The 19,450-nt window shown below is 43.8% G+C and overlaps 1 protein-coding gene across 1 annotated transcript; it reads left to right on the top strand.

Moving 5' to 3' along the window:
• Nucleotides 1-1,470: 1,470 nt before the first annotated feature.
• On the top strand, nt 1,471-9,549 carry LOC116625690 (zinc finger protein 77-like). Its single transcript, XM_032394466.1, has 4 exons — nt 1,471-1,809; nt 6,814-6,940; nt 7,777-7,837; nt 8,246-9,549. Exons 1-4 carry the CDS (start codon nt 1,801-1,803, stop codon nt 9,285-9,287), a joined length of 1,239 nt encoding a protein of 412 aa, XP_032250357.1. The 5' UTR covers nt 1,471-1,800; the 3' UTR covers nt 9,288-9,549.
• The last annotated feature ends 9,901 nt before the right edge of the window (nt 9,550-19,450 follow it).

Raw genomic sequence — 19,450 nt, 5'->3', positions numbered from 1 at the left:
ATACAGAGAGAGAGAGAAAGAGGGACAGAGCATGAGCAGGGGTAGAGGCAGAGGGAGAGGGAGAGGGAGAAGCAGGCTCCCCGCTGAGCCAGGAGCCGGATGTGGGGCTCGATCCCAGGATCCTGGGATCATGACCTGAGCCGAAGGCAGACGCTTAACCGACTGAGCCACCCAGGCGCCCCAGTTCTAACAGTTTTATAGTTGTTTGAAAACTCTTTAGTTTCCTCAAGAAAGCAAAGCTATCACCTCTAACCCCCACACCTGCTTCAGTCCTATCGTTTATATTGATCATCCCTATGGATGCAGAGGCTTGGGAACCGAGGTGCCGCTACCCAGACTGTCCACAAAGCCACCGAGGGAAGGACAAAGAATATAAATGGAACATTGGCAGGAAAAACCCTGATCACATATTAAAACGACAGAAATGAAATCTTAAAGCAGCACATCAGATTCAGATGTTTTAAGTGTAGTTAATACAAATTTTTAAAAACCAACAGATTTTGGGGCGCCTGGGTGGCTCAGTCGGTTAAGCGTCTGCCTTCCACTCAGGTCAGGATCCCGGGGTCCTGGGATCGAGCCCCGCATCGGGCTCCCTGCTCAGCGGGGAGTCTGCTTCTCCCTCTGCTGCTCCCCCTGCTTGTGCTCTCTCTCTGACAAAAACATAAATCTTTAAAAATAAATAAAAAATAAAAAAATAAAAACCAACAGATTTCGAGATCAAACTAGCACAACTGTTTCCCCCGACAATTCGGCCCTGAAACCAGTTTTCAGGGTAGGCGCTGGTATACTAGTGGTGGCGGCCCCCAAGGCCGCGGGGCGACCCCTGACTCCGGAGATGGCGGCCCCCAAGGCCGCGGGGCCGACCCCTGACTCCGGAGATGGCGGCCCCCAAGGCCGCGGGGCCGACCCCTGACTCCGGAGACCCCGAGCCCTCCCGTCCTGTCCCACTCCGGGCAGCGGGCGCTCCGCGAGGACACCGAGTCAGGACCTCCCGGCCCAGGAGGAAGACGCAGGCGGGGCGCCGCCCTGCGGACAGACGCCGGGCGCAAAGCGGGGCGAGCGGTGTCGGTTCCGAGCGCGGACCCCGGGGAGGAGTCCAGGCAGGGAAAGAGCCGAGGGCCAGAACAGCGTTTCCGCCCAGCTCGGCCACGTGACCTCCACCCCGCCCGTCACTCAGACTGCGGGGCGGTGCAGACGGGAAAATTGCCCAATCAGAGGCGCTGCGACGAGGGGCAGTGTCGAATCCGGAGCCGCGGGAGAGGGAGCGCCCGGAGCACTGTCCAATCAGCACTGTCCAATCGCGCCCGCGTGGGACGTCGCTCCTCGCGCGCCGCGGGCCCCTGAGCACCTGCCCCGCGCGGCCCCGGCTGTCCGGTGCACGCCGCTCTCACCCGCCCGAGCCGCCGAGGCGCGGGCAGGGCGCCCGGGAGCCTGGATCGGGGCCGCGAGATGGTGAGTGTGCGGGGCCCGGCCGGGATCCGGAGGGGCTGGCTCGAACCGGCTGGAGGCGGCCCGAGGCTCCGCGGTCCCGGGTGTGTCCGCCCCCGGCCGGGGGGTGGGGTCCCGGCGCCCTGGCAGGTCCCTTACACGGAGAGAGGGTCTGGCACACTGCGTACCCAAGGGACGTTTCATGAGGTGGATGGATTCCGGTGCCCGCGGACTGAGTTTCTCCCATGTGGAAAGCTAGGATTAGGGTCAGCACTTGAAGTTCAAGGACAGAGAATGAGTCGGGATCGCATCGAATCTGTAGATGAATTCGAGGTCGGATTTACATCCTTACCGAATTGAGCTTTCCGATCCATGGACTTGGTATGTCTCTGTTTGGATTGAAAAGCAAACCTCTGTTGGGTTTATTACTAGGCATCCAGTATTGGTGCTGATTTAAATGGTATCTTTTAAAATACTGTTACTGGTACATAGAAGTAAATTCATGTTTGAGCATTATTCGTTTAACCGGTGTCCCTGTGAAGTGCAGGTAGAGATTTTAATTACTAACCATCTGTAAATTATTTGAATATTTATATGCAGTATCTTATCTGCACATAATGATAGTTCAATCTTTTTCTTCTCCTATCATTTTGCCTTTCATTTCTTGTTCTTTACTGATTCACCAGGGCTTCCATCCAGTTCAGTGTACAATAAGGAACACTGTGTGTCTTGCCTTCTTGACAAGGGAACTGTTTTTACTACTTCAAATTTTTCACTCAACATTGCAGTAGGTGTTTTCATGCACCATCTTTCACAATTAGCCATGTCCTTCTAGTTCCAGGGTATTAAATGTTGCTATATATTAATAATAGTAATATATCGCTCATTGCTTAAGATGTAAGGACATGAATTTTGATTTTTCTATATTTTCTATTAATGGAGTAAAATGTACTAATTGATGGATCAATTTTTAGACATTCTTGCATTCCTGAAATAAAATGAGTTTGCAGCTTGGTTTTGATTTATTATGCACATTATTCATTACTCTATTTAGGGTAGTAATGTGTGTATATATATATTTCGGATTCCAGCTTTTTAAATTTTTCCTCTTCAAAATGATTCCATGCTGGTTTAATCCAGGAAGCAACAGTAAGAAAGTCACTATCAGATAGGTGAGCAGCAGGCTGTGGACTTGCTGTCCCACCCAAGCAACCGCAGCAAGAGAAACAATCATGGTCATGAAGTACATTTTAGGCTTTTCTTCCTTTAGTGTAGAGGCGTTTCCACCAGCCCACAGCTCTGCGTCGTTTTTTTTTTTTTTTAAAGATTTTATTTATTTATTTGACAGAGAGAGACAGCGAGAGAGGGAACATAAGCAGGGGAAGTGGGAAAGCGAGAAGCAGGCTTCCCGCTGAGCGGGGAGCCTGATGCGGGGCTTGATCCCAGGACCCTGAGATCATGACCTGAGCTGAAGGCAGTCGCTTAACCAGCTGAGCCACCCAGGCGCCCCTCTGCGTCGAGTTTTTACCAGATTGCTACAAATTTCATGGAATCTTTGCTGTTGCTCAGGGTCCATTTATTGGAGCCAAAAATTCTAGGAGCGAGAATGGGAACAAGGTAGTCAGCCAAGCACAAAAACATAACAAAACAGGAAACACCGGACAGAACAGATGGTTCTAGATATTAGATAGAGAAACACCAAAGAAACCACACCCATGATGGCAGGTGAAAACCAGGCTCTTTCCCATCTGAGGACTTTATCAGCAATCAGCATCATCCCTGCAGCTGCTCTTCCAGACTTGGAGTCTCTGCAGCCAGCTGGATGGTGTTGCGATTATCTCCTTCCACCATCGTCCCTGAGGTGCTGCCCTAGTGAGTGCAAGCCACCCACCAAAGGAGCTTGCCACCGAAACCCACCCACACAGCGACCCTAGCACCTCAGGAGATAGATCTTCAGCCTTCTTTTTATATCTTTAATTTTGCCCTGGACATTTCTTTCTACTCTTTCTTCTTTTATGCAGCTGCTCTTTTTTCAAACCCTTCAGCTCATTTGTAGCCCATTGATACAGATGATCTTTCTGCTCTTGGCTCAGGGCACTTTGATTCCAGTGCCCCCTGGACCAGACTTATTTGATTCCAGTGTCTCTCCATTGGGACATGGTGAAGTTGACCAGCACTTGAAATCTTTCCTGAGACTTTGTGAAATTGTGACATTCAGTTTCTAATTCTTAGAGTTGAAAAATGCAGTGGTATTTAAAAACAAATCAAGCCAAAAAACAACAACAGTCAAGTCAAGGTCTCAATTTTTAGTGTTACTTAGATGGTTATTGTTTGGGTTTTTGTTTTGTTTTGTGTTGTTGTTGTTGTTGTTGTTTTTAAAGGTTTTTACTTATTTATTTGAGAGAGAGAGTGAGTGAACAGAGAGAGCACAAGGCGGGGAGGCAGAGGAAACAGACTCCCCTCTGAGCAGGGAGCCCAGTGTGGGGCCCGATCCCAGGACCCCAGGATCACGACCTGAGCTGAAGGCAGACACTTCACTGACTGAGCCACCCAGGCACCCGTTGTTGTTGTTTTTAAAAAATTTTATTTATTTATTTATTTGAGAGAGAGAACAAGCAGGGGGGAGGGGCATAGGGAGAGAGAGAGGCAGACTCCCTGCTGAGCAGAGAGCCTGACGTGGGGCTCAATCCCAGGATCTGGAGATCACGACCTGAGCTGAAGGCAGACATTTAACTGACTGAGCCACCCAGGCGCCCCATGGGTTTTTTTTTTTTTTAAGTATAGTTGACACACATTACATTAATTTGAGGTTACCACATAGTGATTCCACAAGTCTATATGCTGTGCTATGCATTATGTTATGTTCACAAGTGTAGCCACCATCTGTCACCATATGAAGCTATTACAATACCAGTGACGATATTTCCATGCTGTACCTTCTGACCCCATGAGTTATTCTAGAAGCCTGTACCTCCCACTCCTCTTCACCCATCTTCCTACCCCCTTCCCCTCTGGCATCCATGAGTTTGTTTTCTGGATTTATGGATCTGTTGATCTTTTACTGTTTTGATTTTACCCTGTCCCAGTTTGACTCGCTCACCTTCTCATTCCATATGCCTTCACTGTCTGTATTTTATTTACAGCAGTTACCCTTCACCTAGATTATAGCAGATTTCCTTATTTTCCTCCCCCATGAGAATTTAAGACACAAGTGGTTCAGAATTTTCCTTTTTTTTTTTTTTTAAGATTTTATTTATTTATTTGAGAGAGAGGATGAGAGGAGAGAGAGAGGACATGAGAGGGGGGAGGGTCAGAGGGAGAAGCAGACTCCCTGCTGAGCAGGGAGCCTGATGTGGGACTTGATCCGGGGACTCCAGGATCATGACCTGAGCTGAAGGCAGTTGCTCAACCAACTGAGCCACCCAGGCACCCAGAATTTTCCTCTTTTTTAAAAGCACTTTACCTTTGTAGCTGCATGTAGTAGGAATTACCACCTAAACAAAGGCATAGCTGAGCATGTTGCAACAGAAACCACATGGCTGGAAAAGCCTAAATGATGTACTATCTGACCTTTGTATACAGCTTTCTGACCCCCGCTCTAGGTCGTTACTCATGTTGAGTAACAGCCATAATCATATTATCGTAAGGTGTATGTATGTCCAGAAATGCAACTACTAGGACTTTAGGCTTTGAAGGCAAGCCGACTTACAGCATTCAAATTGGGTAACATTGAGTGTGTTCTTGACTGTCCTTTTAGCTTTCCCCTGTTATATACTGATTATAATATCTACTTGGGAGATTTTTATGAGAAACAAATAAGCTAATGGTTGGAAATCTCTGTGTAAAGTATTTCACACATCAGGGATGCTCAGTAGTACACTGTATTGTTAAGATTGACTTGAGGCTGTTGTGGGCTTTGGTGGCTTTAAAATATCACCTGACACACAGCAGTGGAAGAGTTGATTGAATTTGTCTGTGGATGAAAATTTGTTGTGAGACATTAGACAGTAGTGTACTGAGAAACTAGGAGACCCAGTGCAGCTTTACTTACTGACCTCACAAGAAGTGTGTTCCCATTCTGGAGGCTTCTAGTTGTGCTGCTGTTTATTATTCAGGCAAATTGCAGCCCCTGTATGGCAGTGAGGTAGCCTATATTCACACCTCTGCACGCGGAAGCCAGTGAAATGATGCACTTTCTCAAAGGCCAGGCTTCCTGGGGATCCTGCAGGCCAGTGGAATCCATGTTCAGGGGCTGGGCAGTTATGCTTGTCTGCATGCCAAAGGGTGTGGAATGCTTATTGTGTGTAGAGACCCAAGAGGCTGGTGTATAAATCCGTGCCTCTGGATTTTCAGACAGTGGGAACAAATTTCTGGAGGAAGGTGCTGCCTGATCCTTTATGAATTTTATGATCTCAGCAAATTCACAGGCAAACCCTTCCGGACTTCACTTAATTCACTTCTACATGGAACTCATAACTGCTTCTTCACAGGCAGAAAGAACCAGGGCACACTTTTCTGGGACAGACAAGGCTGTTCTGGCATCTTGGGATGTCAGTCTGTGTGTTGAGGAAGAGCCATCACCCAGAACTGGTGGTTGTCAGCACCCACACCATGAATGCAGGCCCTGTGGTGAGGTCTGAACTCCTGCCTAGCTCCAGTTTGTCAGTACACTGCCTGTCTCCTAGAGAGAACGTAGGAAGGGAAGGATTGCTGTTTCATAGAAAAACAGGCGACAGATAAGTAAATAGTAATGCCTCTCATAAAGAATATTATTCCACTAGATGGACCTGCCAGTTTATAGTGCATTGGAGTTCAAGGAAATATATCTATCTCAGGGCCTGGGTTGAAGGTTGGGCATAAGCAGGCCCCTTAAGAATCAAATTGTTGGTGAGCAGAAAAGCAGGAAATGCTCTCAGACCCTCAACATGTTTTCATTCGTTAAAACCTCATCTAGGTCCAACGTTGGCTTCATGTGCTGAGGCCTGTAGTGGACAGTGAAGAAAGAGAAGAAATCCTTTTCATCACAGGAACTGATGTTTTTAAAGAGGAAGTCCTTGTTTTATTTGTATAGTATTTCTTTCATATCTCCAATATATTGTGGACTGTTCTGGACCCTTCGGATGGAGGGAAAGAGTGAAAATAGTCACAAACTGTGGCAGGATGAAATCATTAGAGATGCTGTTAAATCTATAAGGCCAGCTGGCATCCCTGAGGATGTGAGTGTTTAATACAGGGGAGGAGATAGGATGACAAAGCCCAAGAGTAGATGGGGGGCCACAGAACTATGTGTCAGCTTGCTGTGAATCAAGTCCTGGTTCCCCAGTTAGGGGAACACACTGGTGGTGAATGGTACCTTGTTGAACCAGAATTTGTGGGATGTTTCAGGACTCAGTGGTTTTTGAGGATGTGGTTGTGGACTTCACCCCGGAGGAGTGGGCTTTGCTGGATCGTGGTCAGAGGAGGCTCTACAGAGATGTGATGCTGGAGACCTGCAGGAACCTGGCCTCACTGGGTAAGCATGGCTCCACCCCTTCACTTACCTGCAAGCTATTGAGCTCGTTCCAAAACTTGAGCTGAACAATGGGAATTAATTGCTAAGGAAGACAGACATGGTCACAGTACTAGAGCATATAGTCTAATAACTTTCTACTGTACATATTTGAACCGCTACTTTCTCTCTTAAATGCTTTTAGCCTCTGTAAGGATTATAACTCTGTGCCTTAAGAGGAACAAGCATTACAATTGGAAATATTAATAAAAAAAATTACTCTTCTTCCTGAGGAAGTTGAATTTTGTCAATACCTTAGTGTCTTTTTTTTTTTACTTTTCATCCATCCTCACAAAGGTCCTTGTTCACACTGAAAAACCTTCCATATTTTCTCTTTTAAAGTTATTATTGAGCATGTGCATTTTGTCCAATTCCTTCCCATGTTGCTTTTCTGACAATAGGGCATTTATGTCACCATAAGTCTCAATCTTCATGGAAGCATTTCCAGTAAATTGCCCACCATTTTGGCCTCTTGTCCTTATTGTTGTCAATGTCCTGACATAGACAAAACTCTTCAAAGTTTGTTGTGTTTTTTTGCTCAAAAGTACATTCTTCCTTATAATATTTGTTTAATTTTTGGATCACTATTTGAAAAGAAATGAATGTTTCCAATTTATTTTTTTTGCCTTCATCTCACCAGTTCTTTCCAAAGAAAGTAAGTAAATTTTGTTGCTATTTTTCATATTATGACACTGAAAATCAGTAGGTCGAATCCTCTATAGCATATGTTTAGGGAAGAAATATGACATGAATGGAATATAGTAAGATTCAGAAGAAATATTCCTGGTTCTTCATTGTAGGTGAAAACTGGAAATGCCCTGGCATTGAACATCAGCACAAGAACGAGGGGACATGTACGAGGTGAGTGGCATAGACTTGAGAGAAACCAGGTCTCAGGAGAGAGTCTGAGTATGCCATGATAGTAATGTATGTGTCTGTGTGTACATATGTAGGTATACATCAGATGTTAGGTATTCAGAGCATTTTTACCAATTTTATAAAAGTGGTGCACATGTTGATTATTTGAGACAGTTCCACTGTAAACAGCTATCAGGAAACAAAATCCAGTATGTAAAAAACACTGAAATGGTACAAGGGATTGAGCCCTCAGTCAGAGCATTCAGCTTATATACCACTTTAGAACAGTTCTGACAGGGCAGAAAATGTACACATTCACTGTAAATGGTAAAAATGTAATCCTATTAATCATTAAAAGCCATCAATGAATTGTTAGCTAATCATTGGTAACATGATGCCTATTTTTAACAGGTGTCATGTGGTGGGGATACCCTCAGAAAATAATGGAAGTAATCAATGTGGAGAAACCAATCCGATTTCAAATTTTATTGTGCATAAGAGACTTCCTACTGGAGTAAATTCCTGTGAATACATTAAGTTTGAAAAAGCCATCATGGATACTACACCCCTAAAGAGTCCCATAACATCATCTCAACATGGACAGAAACCCCATCAATGTAGGGAATGTGGGAGAACTTTTATTTGTTACTCATCATTTAGAGCACACATAAGAGCTCACAGTGAAGAGAAACCCTATACATGTGAAGAATGTGGAAAAGCCTTTATATACTTCTCCAAACTTAGGGTCCATATAAGAATCCACACTGGAGAGAAGCCTTATGAATGTGAAAAGTGTGGGAAAACCTTCAGATCTCCCTCAAACCTCTGGACACATAGGGAGACTCATACTGTTGAGAAACTCTATGCCTGTAGAGAATGTGAGAAATCCTTCTCTTCTCCCTCGTCTCTTAGAAAACATGCGAAGGTTCACAGCGCAGAGAAAGCCTATGAATGTAAGGAATGTGGGAAAGCCTTTCTTCATTCTTTTTACTTGATCATACATGCAAGAATGCACACTGGAGAGAAAGCCTATAAATGTGTGGAATGTGGGAAGGCCTACAGTTGGCCCTCTGACCTTAGGATTCACATGAGAACACACTCTGGAGAAAAGCCTTATGAATGTAAACAGTGCCAGAAATCCTTCAGTTCCCCCTCATCCTTTAAGGGACATTTGCGAACTCACACAGGAGAAAAACCGTATGCATGTAATGAATGTGGGAAAGCCTTCAGCAGTCTCTCATACTTTAGAACACATGTGAGAATTCACACTGGAGAGAAACCCTATATATGTAAGCAATGTGGGAAAGCTTTCAGTTGGTCATCATCATTTCGAGGACATTTGAGAACTCATAGTAGAGAGAAACCCTGTAAGTGTAAGGAATGTGGTAAAGTCTTCAGTAGACTCTCATCCCTACAAAGACATGTGAGAAATCACAGTGGGGAGAAACTCTAAATGTAAGCAGTGTGGGAAAGACTTCTGTAATCCCCTATCCTTAAAAAAAAAAGACAGGAACTCCCACAGGAGGGAAACCCTATGTCAGTAAATGTGGCAAAACCATGTAAATTAGTATCACTTATTGTGTACAAAAAATTGCATACTATTAGAAAATTTTTATAAGCATCTTATATTGTTGGCTTTATTAGTGCCTTATTCTTAAAATAGGCTCCTATCACATTATTTACAATTTTTTTTAAAGATTTTATATATTTGACAGAGAGAGAGAAAGCACAAGAAGGGGGAGCAGGAGAGGGAGAAGCAGGCTCCCCGCTGAGCAGGGAGCCCGATGCGGGGCTCGATCCCAGGACCCTGGGATCATGACCTGAGCCGAAGGCAGACACTTAATCGACTGAACCACCCAGGTGCCACACATTATTTACAATTCTTTCTGAGAAATACATTTAGGAGATAAATACTCCTTTAAGTATTACTTTGCCAAGGCAGCCCCAACAAATTGCCACAAAGTTGATAAAGAAACAGAAATTTATTCTCTTTCAGATCTGGAGGCTAGAAGTTGGAAATCAAGGTGTCATTAAGATTGGTTCCTTCTGGGGCTCCTGGGTGGCTAAGTTGGTTAAGCGTCCGACTCTTGATTTTGGCTCAGGTCATGATCTCAAGAGTTGTGAGATTGAGCCCCATGTGGAGCTCCATGCTGGGCATGGAGCCTGCTTAAGATTCCTTAAGATTCTCTCCCTCTCCCTCTGTTTCCCTACCCCTCCTCCCGCTCATGCTCTATTTAAAAAAATATATATATATGTGTATATATATATATGTGTATATATATATATACACACATACACACACACACAGGCACCTGGGTGGCTCAGTCGTTAAACGTCTGCCTTTGCCTCAGGTCATGGTTCCAGGGTCCTGGGATCAAGCCCCACATCGGGCTCCCTGCTTGACAGGAAGCCTGCTTCTCCCTCTCCCACTCCCCCTGCTTGTGTTCCCCCTCTCCCTGTCTGTCAAATAAAATCTTAAAAAATATATATATATGTATATATAAAATATATTTCCTTCTGAGGGTTCTGAGGAGGAACTTGATCCATGCCACTTTACAAGCTTCTGGTGGCTACCACAACACTTAGTGTTCTTTGGCTTACAGACATTCCAATTTCTGCCCTGTCTTAACATCACCATTTCTACCTGCTTTATCCCTTTTTTTTTGTAAGGACATGTGTCATAGAATTCAGTGCCCACCCTAATCCAGGGTGATCTCATCTTGAGATCCTTATTACATCTGCAAGGACTCTTCAAGTAAAGTCACATTCACAGATTCAGAGTGGACATATCTTTTGGGGGGGCCACCATTTTACCCACTATATACCCTGTCAGCCAAGTTACATACCTTTTGATATACAGTGTTTTAATTATGAATTGTTTACATAGAAATTATTTATCCTATAAGTCTTTTGGACCAGTAGATCTTTTGAAGTTATTTTTAAATATGTAATCTTTGGGATTTTAGATCCATTTTATTTCTAATTTTCATTAGGTTTCAAGCATGTGGTTATTATTATTATTATTATTATTACTTTTTAGATTTTATTTATTTATTTGAGAGAGAGAGAGAGAGCACGAGAGGGAAGAGGGTCAGAGGGAGAAGCAGACTCCCTGCTCAGCAGGGAGCCTGATGTGGGACTCGATCCTGGGACTCCAGGATCATGACCTGAGCCGAAGGCAGTTGCTTAACCAACTGAGCCACCCAGGCGCCCAAGCATGTGGTTATTATGATAATGATACTTTGGTGTCATTGGAATTTTGTTTCTTGCACATACTGGGATTTATATACCAGACATCTATTCTCTCTTTTCTCCTTTCTAAGAAAAACAGTATTTTTGAGGTTCTCAGTCTTTTGTATTTAAAAAAAAAAAATGTATGTTTGGCATTTCTTCTAGTTAATGGACACAATATTTTATTTCCTGGCAGAGATTCCTCAGTGTAAAGCTGTTGAATGAAGACACCTTCATCTGACTTACTTTCCTCTTTGTTGCTCACCTTAGCTCTTGGCGGGAATTGGATACAGAGCTTTGACTATGATAAAAGCTAGAGTAGCTATTTTGTGATAGATTGTGATGTATCAATGTGGGTAAGCCTGGGAACATTTCCCAGAATCTTTTCCCCATATTGTCCCAGATTAGAGATGGTAAAGATGGCAAGCTTTGCATGAGATCAGAAAGGCAGAAATGAACATGTCATACTTAGTTTTGCGAACTATTGTACAGTAAAATGTATGCATCAGAGCGTGGTGAGCACCAGTTTCCAGCAGATTTTCCTGCCTTCTGGGCCCATTAATCAGGAGTGTCTACAAACCAAAAATCAGTTATTTGACTTCATCAGAGTTGGTGTCATCCACAGGCATCTCCCATAGCTCTCCTGTCATGTATCCACTTCCATTCTCACATATCCATAATTTAGATCTTTCCTGCAAGCTCCAATACATCCACCCAGGCCACTGATTTGTTTGTTTCTTGGTTGGTGACCTTTCCTGACACTCCATTTCTCCAATTTTACCATATTTGTGTTAGGTTGGATTTGTGTTGTACACATCTTCCTATAATATGTCCAGTGGCCCTGTGTACCTGACTCCACAGGAACTTCTGAAATTTATAATTGTGTCAGAAAACACAAAGGACTTTGTTTCCTCATTGCATTGTCAAGTGGTTGCATTTACCCTGTACTTTTTGTTTCTGGACAATTCTATATGAGAAATAGGTACCTTGTAAATACACGAAGCAGATTGTGGGAGTTTTCTGTTACAGCTGAATGCGATCTCTAAATGATAATATGTGTTCAATTATAATTTTTATGTTTGCAAAATAATTTGTGCTCTGTGGTCAAACAATTTTTTGGTACTTAATTCTTGGAAGAATCCTAGTAAAACTGATTTTATATTTTCTGTATATTTAAAACATTATCTTTCCTGTACTGAAAGGATATGTTCCAGTATTCCAATACAATTATGGATTGTCAAAACAATACTGTAAATTTGTCTTTTTAAACATACATTCTGAGGCCCTAAGACACATTTTAGTTTTTTGGGTTTTTTAAAAAGGATTATTTATTTATTTGTCGGGGGGGGAGAGAGAGAGAGAGAGGGATCAAGAAGGGGGAGAGGCAGGAAGAGGGCGAGGGAGAAGCAGGCCTCCCACTGAGCAAGGAGCCTGATGCAGACTTGATTCCAGGACTCTGGGATCATGACCTGAGCCGAAGGCAGACGCTAAACCAACTGAGCCACCCAGGCATCCCCATATTTTAGTTTTTTTATGTGAATTTTCATATTCTTATAATGTTAAGCAATTTCCCCTTTAAAACAACTTAATCCATTTGTAAGGGTAAAAACTTGTATCTTGGCTAGGTCAATGCCCACCAGCCAGAACTCATGAGAAACACGTGCAGTTGAACAAAATTCCTGCAATAGGGTGACTGCTTAGCATGAGGAACAATGGAACATCTCAGAAATTGCATAGTTGAAAGAACCTACAGGAAGTGGATTTATTTCAGTTGATCTGGGGGAGGGCATCACAAAAGCAGACTTTGCACTGGGTTGGACACTGTCAGGAAGTGTAGAGTAGAATGTTAATTCAGCAGGCTTTGGTTACTCAAATTCTGCACTTTACAAAGAAAACACTAGCCCTTGACCAGCTCCTGGGAGATAAATTCTGAGTCCTTGGAACATTCTGCCTAATGAGAGTGTTTTGTAAGTCTACATTCTCGGACCACACTGTATCAGTTTGGGTAGTTTATGCTAACAATGTGACTTAGAGTGAATGCCTGCTTTTGTATGCATGAGGCTACAGATGATGCTGTACCAGTTTGACCTCTGAGGAAGGGAGCTGGAGGTTAAGTAGCTAAGCTCAGTTATGTGGATGTTACATGGCTACATGACTGACCCCCAGTAAAAACCCTGGAGACCAAGGTCGGGTGAGCTCTGATTGTCAACACTTCACATGTGTAGTCATACATCATGGCTGAGAGTGCTGTCTGTGTCACTACTGAGAGAGGACAACTGAAAGTTTGCACCTGATTTCTCCTAGGCTTCATTCACCCTATGTGCTATTTCCCTTTGCTTATTTTAATCTATCCTTTTACCATAATTATGGTATAATGGCTCTTCTGAATCCTGTTGGTCCTTTGAGAGAATCATGAAGCCTGAGAAAGCTCTTGGGGACTTTTGATACAAGAAGTGAATGTAATTGTATGATTGAGAATTTCAACAGTCACCAGAGTCCACATGTATCTGGGCTAGAGAATGTGGCCGTTTATAATCCTTTTCAAAGAATTGTAGGGGCGCCTGGGTGGCTCAGTCAGTAAAGTGTCTGCCTTCGGCTCAGGTCATGATTGCAGGGTCCTGGGACTGAGCCCCGTGTTGGGCTCCCTGCTCCGCGGGGAGTCTGCTTCTCCCTCTCCCTCTGCCTGCCGCTCCTCCCTGCTTGTACTTTCTCTCTCTCTTTCTCTGTTAAATAAATAAAATCTAAAAAAAAAAAAAGAATTGTAAATTGCATTATATGTTTGGCATTATCATTTTGATGCTATTATAGTCCAAATAACAGAACTTGTATCCTGGAAATCATAAGAGTTGTCCCTAGTTTGTCATCTGCATAGTTTTACCCCAGCCTATGTCCTTTCCTATAAGCAGAATGATATCTATGCAAGCTTTTGGTGATCCAGTAGATGCAAGGAAAAGAACTGTAGCTGGCGAGGTGATTTTTCCTAGGAAAAATGAAGGTGAGCGGCAAATACAGTATGTCCTTTTGAGTACTATCTCCCCCCCATCCCCGCTCTCTCTCACTCTCTCCTAAATAAATAAAGTCTTAAAAAAAAAAAAAAAAGAAAACAAACACCAGAATCTTAATTTTTAGGTAAGCAAAACGATTCTGTCCACCTCCTGGACAATGTTACAAAGAATGGCAATAAAGGAAAGAAGGAATCTTGAGCCATCAGGCCTTTCTTGGAATCCAGTTGGAAAATAGTTACACCCCCCTGGGCCATGCTTGCCCTCACCTCAGGTACTTAGCCAGAGGGAGGTGATGGCAGAAAAGGGTGCAAAGGACAGACTTTGCTGTGTCTCAGAGTCTCCAGGCAGGATTCTTTAGGCATAAAGACTGCAACACTCCTACACCTCCCTCAAGGACTTCCTTCAATGTTTTACCACTATAGCTTTGCTCTGGTTATTGTAACTTCACCCCCTGACACCCAGAAGGTATGTTAGCAGTCATCCTTCAAATATATGGCCCACTAAGACACATCTGAAGTGTCTCATGACTAATGTTTTATTAGACAGTAGTAAATAACCTTATCATAACAGCAGCTAGCCCCTCAAGGTCCTGGAAGCCTTGCTTCCAAATTCCTTAGAGACTTAACGCTATCCTTAAACCCCACTAACTAAAAAGTACATAATCAGTCACTCCTCGCAATCCCAGTGCAGCTTTCTGCCAACAGGTCCTTTCCCCGTGCTTAATAAAAAACTCCTTTATGCACTGAAAATTCATGCAAATTCTCAAGAATTCTTGACTGTCCACTCCATGGCCCCACATCATAAAGGACCCGGCATTTGTCCTACAGAGTCCTGGGCATCTGAGCTCTGGGAGAACCGTGGGTCTGAGACAAAGGCAGACCTAGTATTCTCAAGGGGGCTGTCCTGGGCAGGATTCCAATCTTTGGCCATCTGCATCATAATCCAGGGTCTGCCTTGAGGCCACCGCAGCTCTGGCATCCCCATCCCAAACCCAGTTCTGTGCTTTTTACTGTAAGAATTCACTAGGAGATCCACATCTCTCCCCATCTAGGAAATACCTCCCTGGAGCAGCACCACATAGAGTGAGGTTAGAGGGAGCAGAAAAGGGTCAGTGAAAGCTGACCCCTTTGTCCACACCCCTTGGTGGGAGAAACCGGCTCTCCAGCTCCAGCAGCTCAGCAGCCCAACCCGCAGCTGCCACACCCACTTCACGGGCTCCCCCGCCTCACCCCTCCGCGCAGATGCGCACATGCGCAGCCACAGCCCTGCGCCACAGCCCGCGCTCTCCCGGCCGGGCTCTCGCCCGGAGACTCAGGGCCGCACATGTGCAGTCCACGCCCGGAAGCACAGCACCGTCATCTGGTTCCCTAGTCGTGTCCAGACTCCAGGCCAGGTCAGCAGAGCCCACTCCTTAGTGCCCCTGGTCTCTCACTTCCTGAGACACACCCCGGGGGTCCCCAGCCCCTTAGGAAAAGCAGTTCAAAGAAAGACGGGCCTCCAAGGCCCGGATCTGGCCCTCGGGTTGCGCCCAGCACACACCGCGCCGCTCCAGACCAGCCGTTCCCGGAGGCAGCTGCCAGCTCAGACCTTGGCCGAGCGTTCCCGCGCAGGGGTACCTCCTTCCCGCCGCCGAAGCGGCGTCCGCGGGTCTCCCGGAAGAGACGGAGGGCCGGAAGTGGCAGAAAGCCCCGCCCCGGGGAACTCGCCGCCGCTTCCGGTCGGTGCCCAGCAAGGGCTCCGGGCCATTGCTCAGCTTCAACCTTCTCCCTTCCTCTGAATGGCTGCCGGGGGGAGGCCGCTGAAGAGCGCACAGCCCGCCAGGTGCGAAGGGAACCGCAGCCAAGTGGACTCGGAGAGACCTAGAGGAGGACATGACGGCTGAAGAGGCGACAGACTCCGCAGCCTGCCGGCGGTTCGCTGCTAGAAACAAAAGGGACATCCAAAACTGTCAGATAGTGAGCGGCGCATCAGTGGAAGAAACTTAAAACAGAGTGTCCGGCTGGAGCATTCCTCACAAGGGATCCTGGCCCTTGACTTTCTGGACCTCGGGCTCCTGCCATGCAGTGGTGATGCCCCCTTGACAGTTTCTTAGGGATGGGGCTGGTTCAGTCAAATTTCATGCACAATGGGAACTCAATAGTGTGAGGTCCCTTCCCACCAGGCCAGCTAAAAGACACTCACTTGTGATTTGTCTTGGGTGCCACATGGGAAGGGGGTGAGAACTGTCCACTTTTAAAGCGCAAGTAGATATGCATCTTTTATGAGGTTTGAACAAAAGCCCCATTATTTGTGTGTGAATGTGTAAGTATCCCAAACCTGATCATCTAACAAGTATTTCTTGATCACCTGTGTGCCACATCCTGGGCTATGGGCTGGAGATGCATCAATGAATACACACACACACACACACACCCTAAGTCATAGGGACGTACTGTACACCATGATGACTATAGTTAATAATACTGTACTGTAAATTTAAAAGTTGCTGAGAGTAGATCTTAAAAGTTCTCATCACAAGAAAAAAATGTTTGATTCCAATCTATGTGTGGAGATGGATGTTAGACTTATTTTAGTGATTTTATATACATATATAAAATCATTATGTTGTACACCTAAACAAATACAATGTTACATGTCAATTATATTTCAATAAAATAAAATAAAGAATAATACCACGAGGGGCGCCTGGGTGGCTCAGTCGTTAAAGCGTCTGCCTTCGGCTCAGGTCATGATCCCAGGGTCCTGGGATCGAGCCCCGCATCGGGCTCCCTGCTCGGCGGGAAGCCTGCTTCTCCCTCTCCCACTCCCCCTGCTTGTGTTCCCTCTCTCACTGTGTCTCTCTCTGTCAAATAAATAAATAAATAAAATCTTTGAAAAGAAAAAAAAAAAAAGAATAATACCACGATGTTCACTATAATTACTTCTATTGAATGGGTATTGAAAGTTCTAGATAGTGTAATAACATAAAGAAATTACAGACATAAGCTCTTTAAAAGAAGAAATGAAATTTATTATTTGCAGGTGATATCATGATTTAGATTGAAAACACAAAAATTCTACAGACAATAATTAGAAAAAACAAAGTTTGGCAATTTGGTTATAAAATTAATATACTTTAAAAGTCAGTTGTGTTTTCATTATACTATCAGTTAACAACTGAAAAGCTTAAATAAAGAGAAGGCACCACTGTAAATTAAGAAATACCAAGTACCTAGAGATAAATATAACAAAAAATATGCAACACTCAAAGTCACAAAACTTATTAAGATGTGTTTAAAAGACTTATATAAATGGATATATATACCATATTCATGACTAGAAAGACTCAATATCATAAAGATGTCAGTTCTTTAATCTATAGATTAAGGATTAATCTATAGATCAAAGAAATTTCATACAAAATGCAATAGGATTTTTTATGGGAATTGAAAAAATGACTGCAAAATATATATAAGGCAGTAACGCAATAAAGAAAAAGCAATAAGGCACTTCTGAAAAAGAAAATCAAAGACAAGGGACTTATCCTATCAAATATCAGCAATTATACAAAATCATAATAATTAAGACAGTGCACATGGATACGGTATGGGTGCAAGGATAGGCATATCAAATAGGCATTGGCTAGTGGACTAGAATAATAAGCCCCAAATCAAACCTACACGTGTATATAACTTTGGTATTTCACAGTTTATATAAAAATCAACTCCAAAAACATGGTATTGTTGGAGGAGGTCATCAAGAGAATGTGACCACTGGCTGATCCTCAAGCTGGACCTGGGCAACTGGACAACTGGCAATGTAAAGGACACAGCCTTGAGAGAATAAGATGTTGTTGAGACCATCTGGACTGAGTATGTAACTGAGCCCAGGTAAGGCCTCTATAAAGACTTTTAAGGATGGATGTGGAGACCTACTTATTTTGTGGCCACCCAAGACAAGCCTCATATGTAAGTTCCCTTGTTTATTTAACCTGACAACCAATCTAGAGTGATCTGCCTCTTTCTTTGGTCTCTCCTTGCCCTCTATATGGGGCCCAGTTTTAAATTTCACCTGGGGAATGCTCAAGGTTTCAAATAACAGAATAAAATAGAATGTCATTCAGCCTTTAAAAGAAAGGAAATGCTGGCACATGCTACAACAAGGATGAACCTTAAGGATATTGTGATAAATAAAATAATATTTTATTATTTTACTGTTACTGAGTTGCGGGGTGCCTGGGTGGCTCAGTTGGTTAAGCATCTGCCTTCAGATCAGGTCATGATCTCAGGGTCCTGGAATCAAGCCCCACATTGAGCTCCCTGCTCAGTGGAGAGTCTGATTCTTCCTCTCCCTCTGCCTCTGCCCCCCACTTGTGCTCGTGCTTTCTCTCTCTCTCTCTCTCAAATCAACCAATCTTTTTAAAAAATAAGCCAGTCACAAAAGGACAAATATTGTAAGATTCTATATATATATTTTTAAAAATTGCTATCATCTCTAGTAACAATATTTGCTTCTTCCTTCCAATTATATTGATCATTGTGTTTTCTGACATCACATCATGGATTAATGTACTGATAAATATTTGGGGTAAAAATAAAAATAGTTGGTTTTCCATTGATTTGGTTTGGTTCTTCCTTTCAACGGGAAGTCTCTCAGGCCCTGGTTTGAGTACTTAAGCTGGCCCAGCAGTCACTATGTCTCAAAGTGGCCAAATGACTTTTAAGACCTGAAAATGACTTTTAAAAAGAAACCAATTGGTGGCACCTGCTTAAGATTTCATCCAAGGGTAGAGCACAATCTATTCCCCAATTGGGACCTTACTATAGCGAATGGGTAAGAATAAAGTTGTTTCTCTTTTTGAGAAAGCCCTGGATGGGCTCTGATTCCTAACGCACTTCCCTCAATGCAGGGGGATTCAACAACAATGTTCTGGCCTTTGTGTCTGCCATTGAGGAGATCAATAGGAATCCCCTTTGGTTAAACCACACAATTTTAGGATATCATGACTACAATGCCTACCACGGTAATCAAAGCAACTTGGAGAGCACCCTGATGTGGCTTACAGGAAGGGGCAAGACTGTACCCAATTTTACCTGTGAGAAATAGAATAGGTTCATGGCCATCACTTTAGGAATGCCATCAGCCATTTTTGCACAGATTTGGGGTAGGTGGAGGAAAGACACTATTGGAATTGGACAAATCCCCACAGGTGCACTTGAAGGTAGGCTGGAGAGAGGAAGGGATGAAGTGTTTCCTCAGTACTATGCTCTTTTTTTTTTCATTGTTCTCAATTCTTTTTTTTTTTTTTTTAATTTTATTATGTTATGTTAGTCACCATACAATACATCATTGGTTTTTGATGTGGTGATCCACGGTCATTTGTTTTCGTATAACACCCAGT

Source organism: Phoca vitulina, unplaced genomic scaffold (assembly GCF_004348235.1).
Source record: "Phoca vitulina isolate PV1807 unplaced genomic scaffold, GSC_HSeal_1.0 scaffold81, whole genome shotgun sequence".
Taxonomy (NCBI): Eukaryota; Metazoa; Chordata; class Mammalia; order Carnivora; family Phocidae; genus Phoca; species Phoca vitulina.
The sequence above is the reverse complement of the archived record's forward strand: the minus strand, read 5'-3'. Positions and strand labels throughout refer to the sequence as shown.

Coding starts and splice junctions, on each gene's coding strand:
- LOC116625690 (XM_032394466.1), top strand. Junction 6,941..7,776: donor CAGGAACCTGGCCTCACTGG/GTAAGCATGGCT, acceptor TCTTCATTGTAG/GTGAAAACTGGAAATGCCCT. Junction 7,838..8,245: donor AACGAGGGGACATGTACGAG/GTGAGTGGCATA, acceptor TATTTTTAACAG/GTGTCATGTGGTGGGGATAC.